Source organism: Anarrhichthys ocellatus, unplaced genomic scaffold (assembly GCF_004355925.1).
Source record: "Anarrhichthys ocellatus isolate YVR2014 unplaced genomic scaffold, GSC_Weel_1.0 scaffold11, whole genome shotgun sequence".
Lineage (NCBI taxonomy): Eukaryota > Metazoa > Chordata > Actinopteri > Perciformes > Anarhichadidae > Anarrhichthys > Anarrhichthys ocellatus.
In genome coordinates, this window is record NW_022280041.1 from 250,124 (window position 1) to 270,674 (window position 20,551).

The window sequence follows — 20,551 nt, forward strand, 5'->3', positions numbered from 1 at the left end:
GATCTGTGACACACACACACATTAATGAGTCCCAGCCTGATGTTTTCATTGTTTCACTAGCTGCTACTTAAGTGGAGTGCTTTACCTCGACTTTATTGTGCATTTTAATCATCTACACGCACGCACGCACACATTTTTTCTGGTCCACAGTGAAGGTGAATTGATTATGTATGTTGAGCCTGTAGCTGTGTGTGTGTGTGTGTGTGTTGTCAGGAAACACAGAGGACCCGTGTCATCTTCCTCTCTGCTTCCAACCACGATCAAACACACACACATACAGAGTAGAGGTGGACAATATAACATGAACGTCTGCACAATCGAATGCAATGCAACGCAAGAGCTCTGCAACAAATCCAACTCTGTCAACATTAAGATGTCTGGACGGTCAGAACACACACACACTGTACTGGTGTCTAAAACTGTGTGTGTGTGTGCTCTACCTGAGCCCTGAGGGAACTCACCATTGTGCTGTCAACAAGCTGCAAAGCCTCATGGGTAATAGATGAGATGTTTTTCAGCTGCTGCTTACCTGCAAACACACACACACACTGATTTATATTTAATATTTATTCATTATTCAGATATTAATAGAAACGTTCTTCTTCATGTTGATTTGTTTGTTTAGTTTATTTTAAACACGAGCAGCTGATCAGATTAAAATACCTTCAACATATTTAAAAAGTGTAATAATTAAACAACGGCTCTAATCATAAAGAAAATAGAAGTTCTCAGATCTTTGACTTCAACCTTATTTTATTTTCACTTATTTACTCACTTTATTCAGTGATTATTTTCATAATTTATCTAGTTCAGCCTTCGTGTTGTATAATTTTAGAACTATTTTAGAGTTTATAGTTATTATATCTACGTACAGAGGGTCGTCTTCACGGAGTCCGCCATGTTGCTACGGAAGCCCAGAACGGACGAACGTAGTTCAAAGGAGAATAAATAACAATATTTACCTCATGCAGTGGAGTAGAAGTATAAAGTAGCATAACAGAAATACTCAAAGTACAAGTACTTCAAAATTGTATTTAAGTACAGTAGTAAATGTACTTATTTAACTAAAGTCCTTCACAGGAAACATAAAATAAATATTTAGTAAATTACAAACCTGTAAAATAATGCAGATTAATCACAAACAAAATATTATAAAAATATATAATTTATCACTCAAAACTACGTCAACGAGTAGAAGAGAAGACAGTAAACTATTCAAATAAAATATATGCATAATTATTACAATTATTCACTTTTACTTGAACACTTTTAGCAGTTTGACAAAATAAATAATTTGTTTTTCTCAGAATAATAATGAATAAATATAAAGTGTGAATAACTACATTTAAAATGTCACTCACAGAACGGCTGACGTGCTTCTCCAATGAATTAATGAAGTAGAAGTATACAGTTGTATGCAATGGAAATACTCAAGTAAAGTACAAGTACATCAAATATGTACTTCAGTACAGTACTGGAGTAAATGTACTTTCCACAAAATACGACCAAAGAAGCTGCAACCGAGTCAAAACTTTAATAAAAGTTAAATATTAAAAGTTATTCTTTGTTCTTTCAGTAAAAAACAAAAACATATTAAATAAAGTACTTCATATAGTACTTCATATATCTGAGAATAAACACGTCACTCAATGTTTATTATAAAACTCATCTTTATTCGTACACATTCATCTTTCAACAATATTTTCTCTGATTCTTATAAAAAGCTGAATATTTACATCTTTCATATTTACAGTATTTTACAAAGACGTCATCGGAGCCTCAAACGCCGCCTGTTGCCGGGCGAAACATCGCCCAGGACTCTCGCTTATTGGCTGGAGCTGTTGCCTAGCAACGGCAGCTTGTATATACACATATATATATATATATATATATTGGATTAATATCTGTTGAGTTGTAGATTTTAAATCTTTAATAAATGTTTCATAAGAGGAGAAACACGAGGTGAGACCGTTTCAGAGATTTGGGTTTTTAGAGTCAAAGGGTCTACGGAAGCTCAGAAAGGACAAAATAACACATTTTGATATTTCTGATATTGTGACATATAAATCATTATACATATATAAAAACAACATGAATACAGATGTTTTCAAAGTGTAATATTAATGCTATAACTCAGTGGTAATTTAGATTTAAACATTGAAGTATTTAGTGGAATTAATTCTTGTTAAAGTGTTTTAAACTCATTTTAATTTTATATTGTTTATTTTGTGAAATATTCCAGATTGTTCTCAAAGTGAAATATTAATGAATTAGAAGTGATTTAATTGATCAATAAGGTGCTTGGTTGTGTATATAATCAAACGTCCTTTCTTTGCTTCCTTAATCTTTCTGAATATTGATTTTTTTTTGCTAAATTACAGTAAAAGCGTCTCAGGAGTCCCCGAAAAAAGTGATTTAATTTGTAAAGAATAATATAAAAAGCAGGTTTAAGAGTAAAGTCGGTTCATTAAATCTGCTTTTCTCTGATTTTAATTCAACTTTGAAGGAATAAATAGTGAAATCTATGAATACGGGTCTAAAGAAAATGACTGTTAATCCAAATGAATAAGGATTAATTAATACATGTTGTGATTTAGTGTTCAGGGAAGCTTCAGTTATGACGCTACGGCGCCATAAATCACCAAAACATGAGCGCTTCAACGTGCCGTGAACCTGTAAACGTCTTTAAATTAATGCTTTTTATCTCAACGTTAAAAACTCTGAAGCGAGGTTTAGTTTCGCGGTCGCTCGGCTCCTCTTGTGGTTCCATCGTTCTGGTTTCACGGTTTCACCAGAGAACTAACGGCCAGCGTTCTCCTGACACGTTACAGCAACGGAGACGGGCAACTTCACACCGGCAACTGTGGTGGAAAGAAACAAAACAAAGAGACGGAGCGACTGCTGGGTTGGAAAGCAGCGTTGCTCGTCTCCGTCGCTCAACATTTTGGTTTTGTTTTGTTTTTAAACGGCGTCGTTGAGTTCAGGAAAAGTCAAAACCCTCGTTTCTCCGCTCGTTACATTCAAACCGGCGGAGACGTTTCTTTGTCCGTCCAGGTGTTGTTGTTGTTGTTGTTGTTGTTGTTGTTCAACTTTGGTTCAACAGAATAAACTTCTTCTTCTTCTTCACTCCGTCTCCGTCTTCGTCTTCTGGTCCTCGAGGTCGAAGTCGAGAACGAGCAGCTTTGTTTCCTCCGTTCCGTTCCGGCTGCCGGCGGCACAAACCAGCCGCGTGTCAGACGCTCTGATTCGCCAAACGACACCGCCTGAGGAGAGCAGAGAGACGCATGATTGGTTGAGAAAACAAGGAAGACAAAGTATATAAAATATTACAAATAAAAATGAATAAAATAGTTCCTGTTTACAAGACTTAACAATGTGACTTATACGGCTAGAATAAAAATAAAAATAATAAAACAAAACAAATACAAAAAATATATATATATTTAAAAAAAATAATAATAATAAAAAATAAAAATATATATATATATATATATTAAAAAAATAATAATTAAAAAAAAATATATATATAAAAATTTAAAATAAAAATACAATTAATAAAATATATAAAACAAAGAAAATAAATAAGTACCTGATCCCCGGCTCTGCAGGGCCACCACGTCCCTCAGCCAGGCTCCGGTCTTCAGGTCCCACAGTTTGACCGTCCCGTCGTCGGAGCTGGACAGAACCAGACCTCTGCAGAACTGGAGACACGTCACCGCAGACTGGTGCTTCATGGGACCTGAAGAGACACGAGACCAAGTCAGAAAATATATATATATATATATATGTCTGTTGTTCAAGAGTGGCTTGACTCCAGCTGCAGTCCACTCTTTCTGAATCTCCCCACATTTTTGAATGGGTTTTGTTTCACAATCCTCTCCAGGGTGCGGTTATCCCTATTGCTTGTACACTTGTTTCTACCACATCTTTTCCTTCCCTTCGCCTCTCTATTAATGTGCTTGGACACAGAGCTCTGTGAACAGCCAGCCTCTCTTGCAATGACCTTTTGTGTCTTGCCCTCCTTGTGCAAGGTGTCAATGGTCGTCTTTTGGACAACTGTCAAGTCAGCAGTCTTCCCCATGATTGTGTAGCCTACAGAACTAGACTGAGACCATTTAAAGGCCTTTGCAGGTGTTTAGAGTTCATTAGCTGATTAGAGTGTGGCACCAGGTGTCTTCAATATTGAACCTTTTCACAATATTCTAATTTTCTGAGATACTGAATTTGTGATTTTCCTTAGTTGTCAGTTATAATCATCAAAATTAAAAGAAATAAACATTTGAAATATATCAGTCTGTGTGTAATGAATGAATATAATAGACAAGTTTCACTTTTTGAATGGAATTAGTGAAATAAATCAACGTTTTGATGATATTCTAATTATATGACCAGCAACTGTATACACACATTATATTATTCTGCATGCGTACTATAAGTTTATTTTAATGCCAATACTTGTATTTCTACTAAGTAGAGTTATAAATGCAGGACGTTTACTTGTAACAGAGTACTTGTACACTGTAGTATTAGTACTTTTACTTTCTTTAATGAACTACCTTTAGTTCAGGTTTTATTCTCATTTCTGCTCTTCTTCTCTCTCATCTTTCTGTGTCGTTTCCTCTCTTTCTCCCGGAGGACTAAAGAGTGTTTTAACGCCGAGTCGACAACTAAATGGAGTTCTCATTGTTCTCCTTGTTCTTTTGTTTTCTTGTCCTCACCTTGCAACGTGTGGAGACACTGTCCCGTCCGGACGTCCCACACTCGGACCGTCGAGTCGGCGTTCCCGGACACCAGGATGTTGTCACGCAGCTCCATGCCGCTGGTCAGCGATTGGTGGCCCGTCAGCGTGTGAACACACGCACCTGGACAGGAACGAGTGGTTTAACTCCTCATGAACTCATTCTAACAACGTGACGTTTAACTTAACGTCAACGACTTTATACTTCTGTAGTTGTAATTTAAACTGTATATCATCATTCCTCTTCTAAGCTGTACATTACTTTTAATAATAACTATTTTGTGTGAGTGTAAAGTACATGTTTAAATAATGTAAATAAATGTGTCTCTACCCGTCTCTGCGTCCCAGACTCTGATAGAAGTGTCCAACGAGCCGCTCACCACGAACACGCCGTCAAACTGCAGACACACAAGAAATATACATTTATGAATGAATGCAGAAGTCACATTTCATACATGTGTATATGACAATAACATCCTAACTTTAACTTTAAAAAAAAAAAAAAACAGTGTATTCTAATACTTTCTTTATATGTGCATCTCGAGGGTTGATATGTATATTAAATATTAAAAAAGGAAAGATCAGATTATAAAGTATAAAGATGTGAATAAGAGTCGAGCAGATAAAAAAGCCTCATCACAGTATCCCTGTCGTGTACTCGTATTTATACTACCGTCTATTCTTGTACTGACATCTGCACTTCATATTTAGGTAACCGATATGTCAGCGTGTACATACAGACGCTGAACTTCTTCTACCTCAGTACTTGTACTCGTTGATCTCTTCTCATCTGGTTTCAATGTAATCTGAGAGTTTAAGGATCCACAGAAGTTTGATTTTACACATTTATACTTTTAAATATTTTAGAAACTCCTTTTAATTCAGTAGAATAATTTAAGGCTTTTACTTAAATACACTATTACCTGGCACCTACATTACCCACAATGCATCAGAACCATTGACAGCTTGTGTTATGCTAGTAGCAGCTATCAGCGATCACTTCTTTTTAAACTCCACATTTAGTTTTTATTTTGTAAACTCGCCGTCTTTAACCGACTCACGTGACATCACTCGAGGTGATGATGTCGTGTGTGTGTGTGTGTGTGTACCTGCAGTGAGTACACTCGGTTGGTGTGTCCCTGCAGCGTGTGCAGACACGCCTCCGTCTCGGGGTCCCACACCTTCACCATGTAGTCGTAGCCTCCCGACACCACGCGGCGCCCGTCGTACTGGACGCAGCGCACCGCGGCCACGTGTCCCGTCAGCACGTGCTCACAGCGGCCCGTCAACACGTCCCACACGCGCAGCGTCGTGTCCCGAGAGCCCGATACCACCCTGAGACAGAGAGGGGGGGGGAGGATTACTGCTGCGTCAGACAATCAGGGGGCAGCTAGAGGTCGTCTTATTGGTGTGAGAGTGAAGGTTGTGTGTGTGTGTGTGTTACCTGTTCCCGTGTAGACCCATGCAGCGTACGGTGGAGGTGTGTCCGTACAGTGTGTGGACACACTCTCCTCTCTCGGCGTCCCACACGCGCAGCGTCCGGTCGGTGGAGCCGCTGATCACCGTGGCGTCGGCCATCTGACTGCACCACACGCCGCCGGTGTGACCCGTCAGCGTCCGCAGGCACTGAGAGAGGCGGAGACATTAACCAGGGTCACTGTGATGTCATCCGTGTGGTGGTGGTGATGTCACAGTGATGTCACAGTGATGTCATCGAGGGTTGTCTTTTCTTTTTTTTTGTTAAAAAAAATCTGTGTTAAAAACTGACCCGGAGTTAGAAAGACATTGGTGTTTCCAGAGAAGAGAGGGTCTAAAGAAAGACAGGTGCATTATGGGAGATGTAGGATTTGAACCCCTCAAGCTTTGTGGACTTTATCACACACTCAATCGCTGCTAATGTTTACGTATAAATACAATTAATGAATTAAATAAATCTTAATTAATGATAATATTTCAAAACCAGTGAATGATAATGAGATTTCTTCTTTTTTTGTCGTTTTTTAATTAAATTTGATTTTTAAAAACTGAATTAATTATAAAATAAATACATTTAAAAAAAAATATGAGAAAAACCAGAAAACCATGTTTTAAAAGTAATAAATTCACTCATGTATCACAACAATTTCTGTGTAAATACCCATTACATCATCAATCACATGAAGTGTGTTCTTGGCATGTATGTCCTCTGAATGTGTGTGTATAAATGTGTGTGTGTGTGTGTGTGAATATTCAATACACTCTTGAAGAGAGAGAATTCAGTTTCACCTTGAAGGTGTTGTAATGCTGGTTGCTGCGCAACAGAGGAAACCTTTTTATTTTGCCTTGGCAACTGTTGCGCAGACAGAAGGGGGGGGGAGGGGGGGTACTGCAGTACTCCCTGAAACTCCCTGTTACTACCGTTACTACTGTGATCATCACGTCCTGATAATCCAGGTGATACATTCAAGAGCGGACGAGCGGAAACACGTCCCGTCATCCCTCCAGGCTACAGATGTGTGTTTTTCTTTCTGCAGGGCACGCACTCACTCACGCACTCACTCACTCACTCACTCACTCACTCACTCACTCACGCACTCACGCACTCACGCACTCTAAAGGGCAGGTCTAGACGGAGGAGAGAGCAGGTGTGTCCGGTTAGAGAATGTGGCTAATATTCGGCAGATAGGTTTCAATCAGCTGCTGTAGAGCCCTCCTGTCCTGGTGCACACGTTTGTGATGCTTCCAGTCAGGAAAATATACTATATTAAAACACTTGAACTGATTTTTTGTTTTTCAGGTGTCTAGAATACTTCCACATCAGTACATTTTCTTTGCTCCCCTGCTGGTACTCCGGTCCGTTTCTCCATCTATGGTACTACTGAGAAGTACTTTATATAACCCTACTTCAAACGTACGGAGGAGAGTAAACAGATATACGCTTAAAACGAGAGAGAGAGAGAGAGAGAGAGAGAGAGAGCTTCTCCACCTTTAACACACATAAAGATCCAAACAGAGCCCCAGGCTGTCAGTGTATAGAGAGTGTTTTTAAACGTCTCTCCGACACACCCTGACTAACACAACTGGTCCGCCTAAAACTAATCTACTGCTGTCAGTTCTATCCGGCCACATAAGCTTTATAGTTTATATTCTAATATTCAGTTGACCTACATTAAAAAGCCTCTAATCTACTCTACTCTAATTCATCACGCACGGTGACTTCTAAATGCAACACTCAGCGCAGCTCATATTTGGGATTAAACAATTTTTTTTTGTCTTTAAGAAAAAAAGAATGTTTTCCATTACTGGATTATCAAAATAAAAGCACATTCAATTTAACACAATTTAACAGAAAGTCTGGTGATATTTGGAGTGAATGTGATCGAGTTTCCCCCTTTAGACATGTTGACATGTTGCAGTAAGAAAAGGTGCAAAGATTAAGATCGATGAAGAATGAATTCCATTCAGCTGCTTCACTTTCAGGCTCCGACTCTTTGGTCTCGTTCCAACATGTGAACCGTGTTTAACTGGATTAATTAACGTTTGTGCGACTCTGATTCATCAACCGACAATGTACAAATTCGTGTTTGACAGGTTGGACTTTTCATGACAGGAATCATTGTTTCACAACCTGGAAACGATACAAAACATAAGTACTGACGGTGGTTGTAGTAAAAACACGATTACGTACAAAGTCAATTCAAACACGCAAATTTTTCACCGATGTGTCGCAGAAGCCGATCAACGCTGAGATTCTTATGACGTCTTCACGTTTGTCAAGAAGAAATGGAGGATATAATTATTGTATTTGTGAAAACCTTTCATCGATAACAACCATTTTAAATGATCACTTTTTTGTGTGTATAAACAATAGAATTTGCTGTCGTATTTACGCCAATATGACGTTATTTTGAGTGTCGATGGAGCAGCTACAGTGTTAGCTTAGCCTAGCGCTGATCGATGCAAACTCCATTCAGAAAACAAGCATTTTAAAAGTTATTTGCTTGTCGTCTTGCGGAGAGAAAACTAACAAAACATGAATTCAGACTTTTTACAAATCAACGTCATCATGAAGTTATTTCGGCATCACTTTTGATCCGTTTGCTGCAGTTAAATCAAAGCAAAAATCTGTATTTTGGCTTCATAGCGCTGTCGTAAAACAGATTTATTAAGGCGCGCAAAATAACACAAATAAACTATTTTGAATAAATAATGTTTACTTTTGCACATTCTTAGACAAACCGTACAGCTCCTCCAATTTAAAAACATGTTTCCATTGTAAACGTGTTTTTTTACTATTTGTCTCTCGTTTATTGCTACGCACCAAATCACCACGTTTATGAAACTGATTTCTAAATTACACTGACCACTAAAATAATACTACACTGTTTGCTATAAAATCCTGGTTTCCATAGTCAATACATCTCGTCTCTGCAGACACACTGCGTCCTACCTTTCCGGTGACGGCGGACCAGACTTTGAGCATGTTGTCGTCGGAGCCGCTGACGATGAGGTCACCGCTGAACTGCAGACAGGTGATCACGTGATCGTCGTGACCTTTCAACACCTGCAGAGAGAGAAAAAAAAAAAAAACAGGTTTAATGACACTCGGTTGGTGTTTACATATCAAACGCTCGGCGTGTTCAGCTGAACCGGTGCGACGGTGTACCATGGGTTCTCCCGTGTCCCCCTTCCTCCAGTTGTTCTCTATGCGGTGCTGTCGAATGTAGGCCGACTTCCACGGACTGGCCGCCACACCCGGCCGCGAACACTTCCTGCGACGACACGACGCATACTCTGACACACCTGGGGAGAGGAGGACAGACAGTAAGTAAAAATGGCAAAAATTCACTGTTTACATCTTCGCAAAAGTGACTTTGTTCTGTTTTTTTCTCAGCGTGTATTCAGATATTTCAAAACCTGGGGCTACGCAATCGACCCTTCTATCCAAAACAACGAGGCTAATAAAGATAAGCTAATCAAGTTCCCTGATGCATCGGAAGAGAGCAGACGCTAGCTGTCGGCTACTTAGCTGGCTAGCGTATCCTTCTCCAGAGCGGCGGGGAGTGAGAAGTAGGGACCGTTAGACCCAGCTCTGCCACTGACCACCAGCCCGCTGTTCTCCATTAATCAGCCTTTTGGCTAGCTTGCTAATGCCACCATGCTTTAATGCTACACTGGTTACCGAAAATTAGCTTAAAAAAGGTTGTCTATTATCTGGCGATAGCAATGTGCTTTCGTACGCCATGACAAGTCTGTGTGGATGAAGCATTCAATTGTAAAAGTTTACTTATTTAGCGTCAGGCTAGTTAGCTTGCTAATGCCACCATGCTTTAATGCTACACTGATTACAGAAAATGTGGCTAACAAAGTTCTCTCTCATTTGGTGATAACAATGTGCTTTCCTACGCCGTGAAAGAGTGTGTGGATGAAGCATCATTAAGTTGTTAAAATTGTAATTATATCGCGTCTGGCTGGTTAGCTAGTTAGCTTGTTAATCCCACCATGCTGTACCGTTGATTTGATTTCCTTTTTTATTTCTATGGCTACTGCATTAACAAACATTGTAACAGGAAACACAAAGGGACCCATTCAGAATGTTTATGTCCTCAAAAAGGTCTGTAAGATAAAATATAATCTTTTGACTAAAGATAACTAAATAAAGATAACTGCTTTGTTACAGACTACTACTTAGTGCGAGCTAGCTTTCATTAGTATGTAACTGGCACTCTGCTAATGCAGGTTTAGTTGCATTCATATTCTCACCGAGTGCCGGCTCATGCCAGCGGCGGTCCCACCGGTGTGACAGCGGAGCAACAGCGTAAATACAAATCAGGATTATTTTAAGAAGCCGGCTTCATTAGTATGGCTGTGGTGTGGTGCTAACGCTAGGTAGGCTCATTGGTATGGCTGCCGAGTGCTGGCAGTGAATCTCGGCTGACTGGCAGAACGCCAGGGGGGACGGACACACACACACACACACACACACACACACACACACACACACACACACACACACACACACAGCCACTGCATTGCGCTGAATGAAGGAGTGACTGACTGGCTGTGTGTAGCTGTATTTGCATGTTACACTCAGAAAGAACTGTACATCCAGTCAGCTCATTCTGTTTGCATTTCCCCTCAGGTGGAAAAACAACACACCAACTGAGTCCCTGTTCTCTGTCTGCCAGGTCACAACAGCTTCAACAAATGAGCCACATTAGTAAGACCTTTCTGCAAACGCATACAAACATAAATCGTCTGAAATGTCTGTGTTCATATAAAGGTCAAAGTTTCATGGTGATATCTATGAGTTCATGTGTTCACCTGTAGAGTCTTCTTAATGTGAGTGATGAAGTGGTGAAGTTTCATGGTGATATCTATGAGTTCATGTGTTCACCTGTAGAGTCTCTAAATGTCTGTAATGGAACTAAACGTCTCTTTAAAGGACGTTTCCTCTAAATGAGTTTGTTCTCAGACTCTGATGATAAATCTCCACTTCAGCAGCTCTTACATTCACCAAACTTCACTCTTTCATTCCTCTCTGTGTTAGTACTGTGTACAGTGTGTTTTGTTTACCTTCCTCGCGGCACTTCTCCCTCCACAGCAGGTTGTCCTCAGCCAGGATCCTCCAGTACCTGCAGGTCTGAGCGGCCTGCAGCAGGTCTCTGGGAGCCAGGAAGGTCAGCACGTACAGAGCCAGCTGATAACAAGATACCACACGTTATATTAACGACTAGTTCAGATGATAACATGATAACTTTGTCCGTCAAAGCACTTTAAAGGTGCAGTATAAATAACGTTATACGACATGGTATACGTGTCGTACCTCTTTGGGCAGCAGGGAGATGAAGTCCCTCTGGAACTGAGGCTCGATCACCTGCATCATGTGCTTCACCTGGCTGGTCTCACACCTGTCGATGAGCTCGTCCAGAGCCAGCAGCCTCTCAGGACCGCTCCAGGCCTGCAGGACGAGGACGACGAGGAGGAAGAGCATCATTATAACTTCATCCCCCGAGCTACAAAAGAGTTCGTACAGTCTGTTTGTCCTCCTATGTTTTTATTATTAGTGTTATATAAGAACAGCTGGGAGGCAGCACTCCTCTAGCGCGCCGTGTTTACGTGCAGCGAGCGGAAGATATTCACAAACACACTTTTACTGAGTGTGTTTAATTCTATCCGAGTGTAGTTTTTTCCAAACCCATCAGGTTTAACACGTATCTGTTGTGACACAAGCTGTATAACGTGGGATGATTGGTTTAAAGTATGAACCGTGATTTACATTTCATCAAAGCCCGCGCTCCCTTTAGGTTACCGTTACGTGATTAATATATTCTACGACGATAACGACAGATTTACCATTAAAAATTCATAGAAATTCTTTCAAACAATCAGACAGAAGTAGACAAAAGCAGCGTCTTATTTACAGCCTAATGACAGCTGTTGATGTAGCTATCTAGCTAGAAAAAGATCGTGAAATACTTAGTAAACCTTAACATAACTATGGGAGTGTCGTTACGTGACAAATAAATCAATGTTAACTTCCTGTTCCACACGGGGAGCGAACCGCGGTTTGCTGGGTCAAAAAGACACGTTTGTTGGACCAATCCACTCTGTGAGCTTTTGCGATCTTTATACTTCCTCGTTCATGATCGCGTGGTTAACGTACGGAATCATTTTGGCGGATATTTACAAATTCCGGTGCATTGTTTTTTTTGTAGCCACAGCTTCGAATGAGAACGGAGGAGAAGCTATAGGTTGTTAGCTAGTTAGCTGGGAATGCTAATAACAACACACCGACGGTTACTGAGCTGTGATTGGACGATTTCTGTACGGGGGGGGGGTTTAAAGAACTGACCTGGAAGGTGTGAAGCCAGTCCTGCAGGCCGGAGGGAGGCGGGCCGGAGGTGACGCGCCGCCGCTGAGCAGAGTGCCCATTGGCCAACCGGAGGTCACCGAACGTGGTCGGTGTGGTGGACTGAACCAGACTGGCAGGACTGTGGGACGGAGGGAGAGAGAGAGAGAGAGAGAGGGAGAGACAGAGAGAGGGACGTTAGCATCTGCAGCAGTTAGCATCTCAAAGTAGGTTTAAAGGTTTAAAGTTGTTGTTGTTTGTATCATATCTAAACATGGCGTTACCTGAGGTATGCTTTTCCTTTGCAGCGCTTCTTGCCTGAAGGGAACGGACGGCCGTCTGGACCGTGATCCAACTTCCTCTTCATCTAACGGTGGAAAGACAAAGAAACGGTGAGACAGTGTGGTAGAAATATATCTGAATGTAATACAATGTATTTAACTTGTATCTGGATTTACTGTGTCGTAGTCAATTTCTAAGGTTTTATTCTTGTAGTTTGAAGCTATGCAGACAAACCAGCACTGGATACTTAAGTTGTGTATTGTTTTAATAAAATCACAGATTTATGTTGTTTATTCACCATATTTCACCCCAAAAAGCCATTTTCAGCAGCTGTACTGTGTAACATCCCTCTTTAACTTGTGTTCTCACAACGTAAAGACACATTTAGAATGTCTTAATCTTGCAGTGTGAAGCTATAAAGATGACCGTTATGAACAAGAAAAGGAAAATCCCTCGCATGTGAGACGCTGATTGGCAATAAACCATCTGAGACACGTTGAAGTGACACGTTGACACGTTGACACGTGTTGAGGAAACACCAGAGAAGCTCCGGAGCCACGAATGTTTGTGTGAAGTCAGCGTTAATGAAGAGATACTCGACGTTGAAAACACCTACGCTGGTAGAGGGACACGAACGCAACCATCCAGAGGTCTGAATCAGCTCCTCTCTCAGTGAATGAACGCAGGAATGCAGAAAATCACAGGAATGTCGCCGGTGCAGCACCGGTTTAAAATAGAGCAGCACGCGCTAACGGGCAGCTACACACACACACACACACACACAGGATGCACAGGACAGCATGTGTGCGTCCTCCTTCCTCTCGGCATCACAACTGGCTGCATAATCTGTGCTGGCTTTTCAAAATAAAATACAAAGAAGACTGAATGTTTCAGTCTGTAATATCTGCACCGAGGACGGAATCGAACCTGCGACCTCCGACCATCGTCTGTGTTTTTAAGTGAAAATCTCCATAATACACTTTAACACTTCTATATGTGTGTGTATGTTGTCCTCACAGTAGTGTTACTGTAGAGACTTTATACTGAGACATTTAGAAGCATTAATATAATGAGATATGATGACGAGAAGAGGCTGAACTGTGACCTATGAGTGATAATATGCTTCTATAATCTGTATTTACACAGTGAGGGGAAGTGAAACATGTTATTTATAAGGTTTGAGTCTTGTGGTTTGTAGCTGTGAAGGTGAACAAGCATTATACACGAAAGTTCTGTCTGATTTTAAATCATTTTTATAGTATTTTTGCTATTTTATAATGTGTAATATTCCCCTTTTACTTGCGTTTTCATGGTGTAAGAAAGCAAAACATTACGATTTCTAAGGTTTGAATCTTGCGGTTTGAATCTGTAAAGATAAATTTGCACTGAATACTGAATTTCTAGTAGATTTAAATAGATTTTTACACAAAGTTTTACCCCAAAATACGAGTTTACGGCAGCCTCACAGTGTAGTATCCACGTTTACTTGTGTTTTCACTGTGTGAGGAAGCAAAACATTTACATTTATAAGGTTTGAGTCTTGTGGTTTGTAGCTGTGAGGATGAACAAGTATTAGACACGAAAGTTCTGTCTGATTTTAAATCATTTTCATAGTTTTTACACCATATTTACCCCAAAATACAGTTTTTAAGAGGATTTAACTTTTTGATAAGCATTAGATACTCAGGTTCTACTTGATTTAATTTATAGATATTAGCTCATTCATCTGTAATTAAGCACATTTTAACAGGGATTCAAACCCTCCACGCTGCCTTGCTCACTGGTTCAGTGTACAGACACACTGACAGCTGATCAATAATCAAAGACATGGAATGAGTGGTCTCTCTCTCTCTCGGTTCCGCAGTGGTCCACACGCGCACACCGACGCGCGCACGCGCCGCCGAGGCATTCCGCTGTCAGGGAGAAACGCCTCGTCATCTCGGTGCTGCGCGAGCCTGACGAGCCCTGATACACCGCGCGACGCAGCCTTTCAACGGAATGAAAAAAAATAAAAAATAAAAAGGACAGAGATGAAACCGCAGCTGCTGACGTCACTGATCGATACTCACTTTGTAGAAGATGAGCTTCAAGCTGCCGTAGAAACCCATGGCTGCCCTCGAGACCGAGCAATATAAAAATATTTGTGTATAACTACTAAAATATGTAAATGAAGAGAGATTTAATCCAAGAGCAGAATGTCCGACAGTCAACGATCCATCCGGTCCATCGATTAGTAGAAACCGATCAGTTTAGGAACGGAACCAGTCCGTGTGGAGCTCGTGCTGCTGCTTCAGGATCCGCTGAAGAGGACTGACTCTCCCTCTCCCTCTCGCTCTCTCTCTCTCTGACTCTCTCTCTGTGTGTTCAGAGAGTAGAGCGACCTCCACGAGAACACGTAGGGACATGCCTCTCTGAGGGAGGGAGGGAGGGGGGAGAGCGAGACAGAGAGAGACAAAAAAAGTGAGAGACAGAAAGAGAGAGAGACATAGAAAGATAAAGGCAGAGAGACAGAGGGAGAGAAGTGGACGATATTTTGAAGCCTCGAGTTCTCTGTTTTGGCCGTCGCCATCTTGGATTTTTTGCAACCAGTGAACAGGAAGTGACCATATTTGGACTGAGGAGGAGTGACGTAGAGGCACCGTAGTGTTAGCATGCTAACATCCGCTTAGTTAGCATGCTAACACAAAGAGCGGCTGAGGCTAGGTCTGCAGGTCACGAAGTATCGGACACGTGATTATTGTTATTTCTGTTGTAACGATGCATCCTCAGGGGAACATGAACATCTGAACCAAAATGTAATAGTTTGATTTCAGACCAGGAAGTTCTTACATGTTTTTCTAGTTTGTGCTGGAAATGAGAAGTATTCACTGCAGGTAAAAGGTTCCCAAAACCAGCTGTCAATCACCCGGCCCCTTAAAGTACCAAAAGTAAAAGTACTCATGAAGCAGAATGGCTCATTTCAAAATACTACATATTATATTTATTAATCTATTCATCACTTTAATGTTACTGCTGGGTACTTTAATCTATAATAAAACATCATAGTTTGTATTAATAATCAGAAAATACAAAGTAACTAAAGCTGTTTGACGAATGTACTGAAGGTAAAAGTACAATATTTGTCTCTGAGACGAAGCAAAGTACAAAAATTATACCTCAAATCTAAAATAAAGTACTTGAGTTAATGTGTTTAGCTTGAGTTGTATTTAAGATATAGTAGTATTTCTAAAAATACTAACAAGAAAAGAAGTGTTTTTGTTTTCCTTTTGTCTCTTTAAACTCTCTCTTTTTCTTCTTCTTCTGTGGTATGCAGCCCCACTGAGTCCCCCCCCTCCGACGGTCCTTGTAAAACCTGAGACTGGAGTGTGTGTTCTGCATTAAAACAGCTGACTCGTTCCCACACTCCACTCTGTGTGTGTGTGTGTGTGTGTGTGTGTTTTATACTTGGAGCTAACTACTGTCAGACTGGAAACCACTTCAAAGGCTCAGGTCTCTGTTTGTAGTCGGTGTGTGTGTGTGTGTGTAGCATGAGCTAGCTGGATTAGCCTACAAGTGTGTGAAGAATCAATGACGAGCGAGAGGATCAGAGGAATGTGTGAAGGATTGATTGATGTTTCATCTCTCTGAATATTCTGAGTAGAGTTCAGTAGAAACTCACCCCTGAAGTGTTCGTTAGTCTCTGAAACGATATAACCGAGAGACTGAGTAGACAGAAAGGACTACAGTATACAGTATATACATTCACGATATAACTTTGATTATAACGGAGTATTGTGAATAAATAGGCCGTTAAAATGGAGGGAAACGCTCACCTGAAGGACAAACAATATCAATATAATGTTTTTTAAGTGTAATAATGTTTAACGTTAGCTTTTATTACCCAATATAAATCTGAATTATCCCGCTGTGGCCTTGATCCATACGCTAGATATCATAAATTAATGCTAACTAACATTCTAAACTCTTTGTTTGCTAACGCGTTAAGCTAGCTAACGTTATTAGCTTCTTACCTCGGAGCAAACAAAGTGGTTTTTCTCTTGATCTTTGATGGATTCACGGTTTAAATCCATATCAGACGTCTCTTTTGTTGTTTTTTAGCTTCGTGAAAGTCGAAACAACACGACGTTTCCTCTAAACTTTGACGATATCTTCTCGCGCCTATTTACGGTTGCTAATGCGGGATTGGACAGTGGCCGTTCTAGGGGCAATACTAGTCTTCTTATAACTGTAGTATTTATACTTTTACTTCACTACAAGACCAGAAAACATCTTCAACACTGCAGAAATCACATTTTATCATCTCATAAATAAAAACCATAACAATGCTGCAGCTATTCTGTATATTCAGACTATTTAAAAACATAAAACATTGTGTAATACTACACCAATACATCTCAGTATCTGAACCTGTGAAGACTTTCAACACTGAAACAGGATCCAAACACAAGCTGCCGTGTTTCCAGTGGGAAACATTACAGAGGTGCAATGCAGCAAACAACAGGTGCCTTTATGAAGCAAACACAGTGTGTGTGTGTGTGTGTGTGTGTGTGTCCATCAATAATGAATGCAGGGAGTGTTGCAGGGATGTAAGAGACTTAGTGCTCATGTATATTTTAATGAGTCGCGGTGCGTCGAAGCTGCAGGTGTCCTCAGGGGAGAAATCAGAGGTTGAACAGTTAGAGGAGGAAGAGGAAGAAATCAGGTTCAACAATAACAAGAGACTCTTTTACATGTTTTGCCAATTTTATGTAAAAGACCAAATAGCGCACGTACCCCTAAGTGAGTAGTTTGAATGCATTTTGTGCGTAAAAACCAGTCGTTAACATATCACAAAGGAGTTTCTCCTCTTGACTGAGGAGGAAAAGTTCAATAAAAGAAAAATGCAACAAGAATAAATGACGATGTACATGAAGCATTGTGACTTTAAGGAATGTTTCACCGACAAAATCATCGTCTGAATATCAGTTTCTCACCTTGAAATCTTCTCTCATCGTCTGTCCGGTGAACGGAGAATCAAAAAACAGTGAAAGTCTGGATGAAGTCGAGTAAATGTGCGTTTAACAAAAGCAAAAACTTCATAAAAACATAAATGCACAAGTGATTAAGTGATGGATGAAACCCATTTACCTCCATTCATCCAGACTTTTCTGATTCTTCGTCCAACGTGGAGACAACGAGAGAAAACAAAGCATTTCTCAAAGAACTGAAGGTGTCCGTTGTGCGAGCAGCGATGAGGAGGATGTAACCTTCCTCATGAATACATGAAGCATCAATCATGACTTCATAGTTGCGTTGAAGAGCTCACGATTTATTGTTTTCGACAGAATCTGGTGAAAGTAAACGCTTTATTTGTATCATTATATCACATATAATCGTCTTAACGACAACAAGACATCACTTTAAGGGCTCGATGAAGCCGCCAATGTCCCGTATACATACATACATGTATGTATGTATGTATGTATGTATGTATGTATATGTGTATATGTCACGTGTGGAAAAAAAAAAAAAGCGGGACGTGAGGATGAGGACGAGAACTCAGGAGGAGGAAGACAAAGCGGGGGGAGCGCGAGAAAACAACCGAAAGGTTTTACTGGCATTCTTTAGCGTCGCCTTACAAACTGTAAAACACAATGAGGAACAGGTGCTCACACACACACACACACACACACACACACACACACACACACACACACACACACACTTCTTTCCCGTATTATGAGTAGAAGACGGCAGGAAACCTCCAGTTATGGCGCGTGTTTTTTATTTGGTGTATTTCCTAACATGAGGATCAAAGCGCTCCCTCGCCGTCTGCTCTCAACAACAATAACTCAACATGAAGCAGAACTGAAGCGTCGTCTCATCTCTGGAGCGCTAACAGAGAGGCGTCTGTCCTGAAGACGCACGCCACCTGAAACCTGCTGCTTCCTCCGACGGCGTAGCTTCATAACAGACAGCGAGCAGCTTTACAAAACAAACGTCAACAACAGGAAGTGGACACAGCCAGTCAGAGACAATTACATCATCGCCTAAAAACTGACATTAAAATTGTAGAATAAAGATTCAAAACAGCATCAATTAATCCAGAATTATATTAGTTTATAAGTTACTTATATTACTTATATTTAAAAAAATGAAATATTGATTTTATGTTAATACGCACGTGAACATATTGTTTAAATAATCATTAAATCATTTTATATACACGTTTATGTTTACAGACGCTTTCCTCTGAACTACGAGACGACGTAGACGAGTAAAAAATTAATTTTCAGGCCGCAAAAAAAAAGAGACTTGACTAAAACCGGAAGGTCGCAGGTTCAAACCCCCTGTCCTGCTGACGAGCACAAGACTCCAGGAATGCTGCCGCAGCTCCAGGAATGCGTGTGTGTGTGTGTGTGTGGTGCGCTGACTCGGCGGTATTGGAATGTGACCTCGTGCACACGATGAATCTGCGGACGTGAGCTTACTGTGAACTATCAGGACGGACAGCCTTCACACACCACGAGAGTGACGACTCAATATTTAATGTTTGAACTCGTCATTGTGACAGAGATGTGACCTCTGTGACGGCTGAGACTCTTTGTCGTGTGTACGTCCGGGGCTTTTATTGTGAAAGGTAAGAACAGAAGGAGTGGATCTGGACGTTAAGGCTGCAAATAACCAATATTCATCATCATCATCAATTAGGTTATTTTGTCAGAAAATATTGATAAAAGCTGATAAAACAGGAGAAAGTCCAACGTGACGTCTTCAAATGTTTTGTATTGTAAATTAACATTTAGATCAGAGAATGGCAATAGATGAAATGAAGACATCAGGGTTCATCCTCTGGGAACCAAGAACGTTTGAACCGCAGATCTCAATCACAGACGTCTCTCTTTGGTTCCGGTGTTCACAGATTGAGTCTGAGCTCATGAATGAGACGGTTTGTATTTTCTCTCTGGACCGCATCGTGTCAAAGGATTCAAACTGCGACATGAAAATCAACCCGTTAAACACGAACTCCTCAAGACGGGAAATGAACCGTGAACACTTTCAGGTTCATCGTTCAGGACGCTGATGTTTATAATCTCCTTTATGTGTCGCAATCTAGAAAATACTCTTAGATTACACAGCAGGTCTCACAGGATTAGTGCCCTAGTTTATACAATCTGTCTGACACGCACGCACGCACGCACGCACACAGGTAATAAATCAAGAGAGAAGTAGAGTCATTTTCTCATAGACTTCTATACAACCAGAGGAGTCGCCCCCTGGTGGACACTAGAGAGAATGCAGCTTTAACACTTGAAGGAGGTTGCCGCCTGGTTCTGTACCAGTATGGCGCGCTCTCTCTGTGTGTGTGTGTGTGTGTGTGTGTGTGTGCATCATAAGCCAACAGTTCCCATGAGAGGAGACTTCATATCCCATGATCCCGATGGAGGAATTTGAGGAATGTTCACTGCTGCACATTCCTGAACACACCTAGAGTGTGTGCGTAGTACTTATTAATAATAATAAGTTCAGTAATAGAATTATTATTATTTCTTTTCTTTATGTTTTCTTCATTTTAGTTGGACATTAACTGTAAATAGAAATCATAAATAGCTAATTATTAAATATTAAATTGCCTCTATAATGCAGTATTTTTGAATTATTAAGAGTAAGAGGACACACACACACACACACACACACACACACACACACACACACACACA

At 40.6% G+C, this 20,551-nt stretch overlaps 1 protein-coding gene across 2 annotated transcripts in view; it reads right to left on the reverse strand.

The window, feature by feature from the left end:
- Window positions 1-1,652: 1,652 nt before the first annotated feature.
- The window catches only part of LOC116385416 (F-box/WD repeat-containing protein 7-like), a 20,121-nt gene continuing 1,222 nt past the window's right edge, over window positions 1,653-20,551 (reverse strand). The window contains exons 1-13 of one of the 2 annotated variants that reach the window (XM_031850858.1): window positions 14,921-15,177; window positions 12,854-12,936; window positions 12,573-12,711; window positions 11,544-11,678; window positions 11,294-11,417; window positions 9,384-9,520; window positions 9,168-9,281; window positions 6,183-6,364; window positions 5,848-6,073; window positions 5,070-5,136; window positions 4,719-4,862; window positions 3,590-3,739; window positions 1,653-3,263 (exon numbers count right to left, since the gene is read on the reverse strand). In XM_031850858.1, the coding sequence (XP_031706718.1) occupies window positions 3,124-3,263; window positions 3,590-3,739; window positions 4,719-4,862; window positions 5,070-5,136; window positions 5,848-6,073; window positions 6,183-6,364; window positions 9,168-9,281; window positions 9,384-9,520; window positions 11,294-11,417; window positions 11,544-11,678; window positions 12,573-12,711; window positions 12,854-12,936; window positions 14,921-14,959 (1,680 nt within the window). In that variant the 5' untranslated portion in view covers window positions 14,960-15,177 and the 3' untranslated portion in view covers window positions 1,653-3,123. Of the gene's footprint in view, window positions 3,264-3,589; window positions 3,740-4,718; window positions 4,863-5,069; window positions 5,137-5,847; window positions 6,074-6,182; window positions 6,365-9,167; window positions 9,282-9,383; window positions 9,521-11,293; window positions 11,418-11,543; window positions 11,679-12,572; window positions 12,712-12,853; window positions 12,937-14,920; window positions 15,178-20,551 lie in introns of those variants that run through there. The other variant, XM_031850857.1, reaches the window with a different exon arrangement.